General features: G+C 32.4%; 1 protein-coding gene across 1 annotated transcript; it reads right to left on the reverse strand.

Moving 5' to 3' along the window:
- Positions 1–1,587: 1,587 nt before the first annotated feature.
- Positions 1,588–5,615, reverse strand: LOC139852952 (26S proteasome regulatory subunit 8 homolog A-like). The gene is made up of 9 exons (XM_071842302.1): positions 5,322–5,615; positions 4,758–4,855; positions 4,061–4,285; positions 3,910–3,972; positions 3,639–3,802; positions 3,324–3,480; positions 3,089–3,187; positions 2,384–2,494; positions 1,588–1,868 (listed from the first exon to the last, which is right to left on the reverse strand). The coding sequence occupies exons 1-9, from the start codon at positions 5,518–5,520 to the stop codon at positions 1,728–1,730; spliced, it is 1,257 nt and encodes a 418-aa protein (XP_071698403.1). The 5' UTR covers positions 5,521–5,615; the 3' UTR covers positions 1,588–1,727.
- Positions 5,616–6,086: the final 471 nt, after the last annotated feature.

A 6,086-nucleotide genomic window follows, 5' to 3' on the forward strand; every position in this document is an offset into this window, starting at 1 on the left:
CTATCAGATATAATAGGTCTCAATATTATATATACCATGTTTAGTCATTTATACACAAAAACAATAATATGATAGTAATTCAAAACGTTCAAACAAAACATTAATAATGTGTAAAATGTCATTTCTGGCATCTAGAGGACCTCGAATTGCCAGACACTTTCAAAGAGTCTTGCTCGTTAGACCGTTTCATGGTAATCTTGCGAAAATTCAGCGTAATCTGAAAATTGAAAATTATTAGCCACCGAATACTACTTCATTTGGAGGCGTATTTTAATGAGATAATGAGTTAAAATGTGTTTTTAGTGAATGATGTGTGTTACACATGATTACAATGTTAGTGCAATAATTTGCCATAAAATTATATATATCATGCTAAGTTATTACTTATTAGTACATAAAGATAATAATAATAAGATAGAAGTTTAAAACGTTTAAAAAGAACATTAAACTAAAAAAAATGTCATTTTCGGCACCTACACATTCTCGAATAACAATACACTTTTATATTATACGTGTTATACATAAATACAATTTTAGAGAAAAAATAGGTTCTTAAAACTATTACTACGAGGCTAAGTCATGTGTTGTCCAATTAAGCACACCACCCGGGTATAATTTCTGGCTATGCCAAATTGTTCAAAAATGAAGTGTTATCGGAGGGTGCACATAATGGGTAATTCATCTGTTACTAGGTCTCGCGCTTAGGGGCTTGATTACTCGAGGTTCTACCCTCTATGGGAGAGCCAACGTGCTTGTTCATATGGATTTTCCTCGCTAACAAAAAAAAAATTATAAATTCAAAACGTTTAAAAATAATATTAAAAACCCAGTATAATATTATTCTCGACATCTAGACAATCTCGTATGGGAAGACACTTTCAATAAGTCTCTCATTTGGGCGTTTTATGCTAATCTTGTGATTTTCAGCACAATTTGAAACCGCAAATTATTCTCCACCAAATGCAACTCGTTTTGACAGCATATATTAATAAGTTGAATTGTGGTTAGTGAAATGAAATCAAATTCATGCATTATACATAACTACAATTTAGAAAAATAATAGACTTTAAAAATATATTATCTGGCTAAATCATACATAGAAAAAGATAATAATTAGATTGAAATTCAAAATGTTTAAATAGAACATTAAAACTCAATAAATGTGATCTCGACATTTAGATGATTTCAAATGGCATAAGACTTTTAAATAGTCTTGCTCGTTGAACTGTTTAAAGTTGATCTTGCAAATTTCAGCGCAATCTAAATTCGAAATATATTCACCACCAAATGCTACTCTAATCCGAGGGGTAAATTAATGAGTTGAAACATATGTTTACTAAATTGACATTAGATTCTCAAAACTATAAGTTATACTCTTGCGTGGTAAGGTGGAATTAGTTTTATGCTCGGATGTTCATATTTCCATTTTCTAACACACATTTTCGTCAACTATAAATCAAACATTATCCTTTTTCCTATGAAAATGTCATCTTTTCAGGAACATAGTAAAAAAAACCCTTACATACGTACTCATACTGGGATACAAATAAGAGGATTCACCGAAAAGTTTGAATCACCACCACCACCTAGTCAGTAAAAGTTCAGCTTAAACATAAATGACAACACAATCTCCAAATGTTTTTCATGCAGAGATAAAGTATATCTGCAACTTATAACATTCGACTTACAATCCATAAACACGGGGAAAAACATGAGATAAAACAAGATCACTTCCATAGCTTGCGCAATGACATATTTTTCTCGGTTTCTTTCTTCATAACTTTGGCAACAGCCATCTCGAAATCTTCTTGAGTCACATGTACTCTCCTTTCCCTCAAGGCAAACATACCAGCTTCAGTACAAACAGCCTACATACACCACAAAAGATTAAAAATATATATATTAATATATTATTATTTCTAACCCACACGATGCAGCTTTGCAAGTTGAGGTTTCAACTTTAACAAGTTTGTACGATTCAGGTTTCTATATTACTAATCACAGGTCAAAGGTTATCCATAACGCATATCCAAATGATACAATGCCCCAGAGTCATTTATTTACATGGCAACTACTTCTTTGAATGAAATTTTATTTTTAATTTTTAATAAATTTAGTAAATCATATACCTAAATGATCTCGGCTTATTTTGGGTCCAAAGAATATTTTGAGTTGGGTGTTACATGTGAACATTACAAATTTGCAATGTGAGTTAACAAAAGGTGCACTTGCATCTAACATCAACACTAATGAAACTACCAAAAATGAGTGTGACCATTATAAACTGTTTAAAAGATTTATTTGCAGGTCAGAGCAAACACTATAAGAACGTAACCTCCTCCATGAATACAAAAGGCAATAGTAAAACATGTAAAGAACTGACCTTAAGCTCAGCACCTGAAGCACCATTCATCTTCTCAGCAATCTTCTTTAGATCAATACCACGCATTAAGTTCATCTTTCTTGAATGAATTTTAAGGATATCAAACCGTGACTACAAAAAAAAGGAACAAAAATAAGTGCAAGCAAACAGACTGAAAACAAACCAATGAAGAAATATACTATACGTCTATACATCAGTTGTTAAAAGTAAGATAAACATTACCACAGTTCCGTTCACACTCTAGCTACACACAGATTATGATATATTTTTTAAATGCATTAACAGATAAGTAGATACTTTAATTATTAAGGTGGCAACTTGTCGCATTTACCTGCGCAAGTGTGCATTCATGCTATGTTCTATTTCCAATGGAAAAAAGAGTAGCTAAGAATAGCTTGAAAGGGAACTGGTCAGATAGGTTGAAAGTAGATCAAGCGTATTTGCAAAACATAAAACCAACTAGATAATTTTTAAGAAGCTACCATATCTTTGTAATAACATTATTATTTATCATTAATTTTTAATTGACAAACTAATTATATTATAAACCTTAAGAAATAGAGTGTTTAAGATCAGCCCACCCCAATCCAAGCTGTACCAATACCATTTAGATCCCCTCATTCACCCCAATGTACCCATAATAATTCACATCCAATAAAAAACACTAAATCCATTTAACAGAATCTTGGAATGATGACCACTCACATCTTCATTGGGATTTGGAAACTCAATTTTCCTATCAATTCTGCCTGGCCTGAGCAAGGCCTGATCCAGGATATCAATACGGTTTGTAGCCATCAGAACCTAGTACCATCATATCATAACAGACAACATATAAACATCTTATGTGATTATAACAATGCAGATAAAGATTAAAAAAAAAAAAAAAAAGTTAATTAACTTCAACCAATCACAAACCCCTCGTGTATTACTAAAATACCTTGATTTTGTTTGATGCTTCAAAACCATCCAACTGATTAAGAAGCTCAAGCATAGTTCTTTGTACTTCACTGTCACCATTCCCACTTCCAGACTCCATTCGAGCAGATCCAATACTATCAATTTCATCCATAAATATGATGGAAGGAGCATGTTCCCTACAAAACAAACATATTAGCAGACCATAGTAAGAAATAATTTACTGCATTACATAAAACAAGATACATTAACCACACACTAAGTTGCTTACAGACCAAGAGCAGTTTTTAAAGATTAGGTTACAACTCAAAATTAAGAGTAATTAAAGAGTACAAACCTTGCCATAACGAAAAGTTCTCTAACCATTCGAGACCCCTCTCCGATATATTTCTGTACTAGTTCAGAACCAGAAACCCTGATGAAGGTACAATCGGTGTGATGAGCCACGGCCCTGGCCAACAGGGTCTTACCTGTACCGGGTGGTCCATATAACAGAACTCCCTAGAGATAACAAAATAAAATAAAAAGAGTCAAAACAATCATTTAATCGATTATGTAACAAGGTAACAGAAAAGGGGGGCAGTAAGAGATACAGCATCGAATAGTACCTTTGGTTGAGCAATTCCAAGACTCTCAAATAACTCCGGATGTTTAATTGGAAGCTCAATAACCTGAAAGGTTTAAAGCATGAATCATCACAAATTGAAATAAATATAAAAGCTCAATAAACTTTTAATCCAAAGGAAGCATAAAGAAAACCTCTTTGATCTCTTTAATTTGCTGGTCTAGCCCACCAATCATGTCATATGTGGAATCAGGAACTTTTTCAACTTTCATAAGGTTTACCAGAGGATCAACTTTGCTGGGTAAGACCAAATGAAGAACATAGCTATCATTGCGAAGGGCTACCCTGGTTGATGGAGTAATCTTTGTGATATCAATGCTTTTGTCAATATCAACCACATATTTACCCTCTGGGTGCACCTGACAACAAAATAAACAATACCAAATCAAAATGTTAGTATATCTAAAGTGGTGTTTGTCTTTACGTTTAGAAGTTGATTATTTGATTATCACGTTTTCAAATCGTAAATAATCAGGTTCTAGTGTTTGGGGCAAGTTAAATAAAAAAAAATCAATTATTTGCAATTTGAGAGACTCAAAACGTGAAAATGAAAAAGCAAGCATTTTACTTGTTAATTTAACAAATAATCAGATTTACCAAACACTTAACTGATTTATTATTTAACTATTGTGTTGTCAAACAGTATAATCAAATCCAAACACTATTAGTTTATAATACGTTTTGATATTCGAATCTTAACCGCATAATCAATTTGCAAAACGCAAACCCAAACACCCCCTAAGATATTATGAAAGCATACAGACACACAACTTAGTTTTATGACCATTTATAAAGATCGTTACTTGATATAGAACAAAAAACATCACTAACCTTGACTAGCACTTTAGACTTCCCCATTACTTTGACAACTTCACCAACATAAGATCCAGGCTCTTGAAGCAGCTGCAACTCTTCCTTAAGCATCCTAACTGTAATATTATAGTAGAAGTATAAAATTAGTAGCCAGCCTTAGGTAAGAAACTAAAATATGTAACGTATCACAGGAACAAAAGACAGAAAATAATAGCCTTAACCAAAGACGACCAAAACCTTTCATTTCATGGCCATCAATCCAAAAAATTAATCCACTTTAACACCTTAATGGTAAGGAACAAGATAATAATTGACGTAATGTGACCTCACGAATAATAAGCCTCATATTGTAATGATACACAATTATATATATATATATATATATATATATATATATATATATATATATATATATATATATATATATATATATATATATATATATATACATGGAAATAAAAAGAATCCGATATGAATAGCCTGTATAAACTCAAAAACATCTAATTTCATATCAGATAACTAAACCTAGGGTTTCAACTTCTGAAATAAAATTTTGAAAATTAGGGATTAAAAAAACCCTACCTCGAGAATTAAGCTCGTTACGCTGCGCCTCAAGACGATTAAGATTATGAGTCTTTTGTCGTTGTTGAAGTTGAGCATCGTGAATGTGTTGCAAGTAATACTGCCTTAATCCTTCACCTGTTTTGGGCGTTCTCGATGAACAGCTTTCATCTCTGTCACCTGAATCCGATGGTTTCATCGCTACATCAGCGCTCGCCATATTGTCGTTTTAAGATCTGTGAAAAATTGTAAAAGGTTTCTTGAATCGATTGATTATTATTCGATGTCTTTCTTTGCAAGAAAGAAAAGAGAAATAAGGCGAGGGTTTGTTCTCAAATCGATCTGATAAATGAAATATATAGAACCACACTTTGTATCTTTGGTCCTTATTCTTTGATAAGTTTCATATCAGTCCCTATAGAATACAGATCTCAATAATTTACAAACAACTATTTAAGCGAGGAATGAAAATAGACATTTGTTGTGTCTCCTTATAATGACACTAGCTTCTCATCATCATTTGTTGGGCCTCCTTGATTAACTTTCTTGAGAAGATATGAGCATGTAGAAGGAAATACCGAAATTTATTGGTACCGTACTATCGTTATTCGTGTAGTATGAAATTCAGTATTAAGTGATATAGTGCCAGTACTTTAAAAATTCATATTGATTAATGATTGATATTGATATGAATGGTAGAAATTACACAATGTGTAGTGCTAGACTCCAGTCTTGCCACTGCTCGATATTAACTACTCCGTACTTGGTAAGCTAAAAAAGCCAATT

This window comes from Rutidosis leptorrhynchoides, chromosome 6 (genome assembly GCF_046630445.1).
Source record: "Rutidosis leptorrhynchoides isolate AG116_Rl617_1_P2 chromosome 6, CSIRO_AGI_Rlap_v1, whole genome shotgun sequence".
In the NCBI taxonomy this organism is placed as follows: Eukaryota; Viridiplantae; Streptophyta; class Magnoliopsida; order Asterales; family Asteraceae; genus Rutidosis; species Rutidosis leptorrhynchoides.

Bases quoted from the DNA above. Each gene is read 5' to 3' on its own strand.
- LOC139852952 (XM_071842302.1), bottom strand. From the start codon at position 5,520: ATGGCGAGCGCTGATGTAGCGATGAAACCATCGGATTCAGGTGACAGA. The intron at 3,188-3,323 runs GTATTTTAGTAA...TGATGGTACTAG, and splicing joins AAGCATCAAACAAAATCAAG to GTTCTGATGGCTACAAACCG. The intron at 1,869-2,383 runs GTCAGTTCTTTA...TGGTGTATGTAG, and splicing joins CTTCAGGTGCTGAGCTTAAG to GCTGTTTGTACTGAAGCTGG.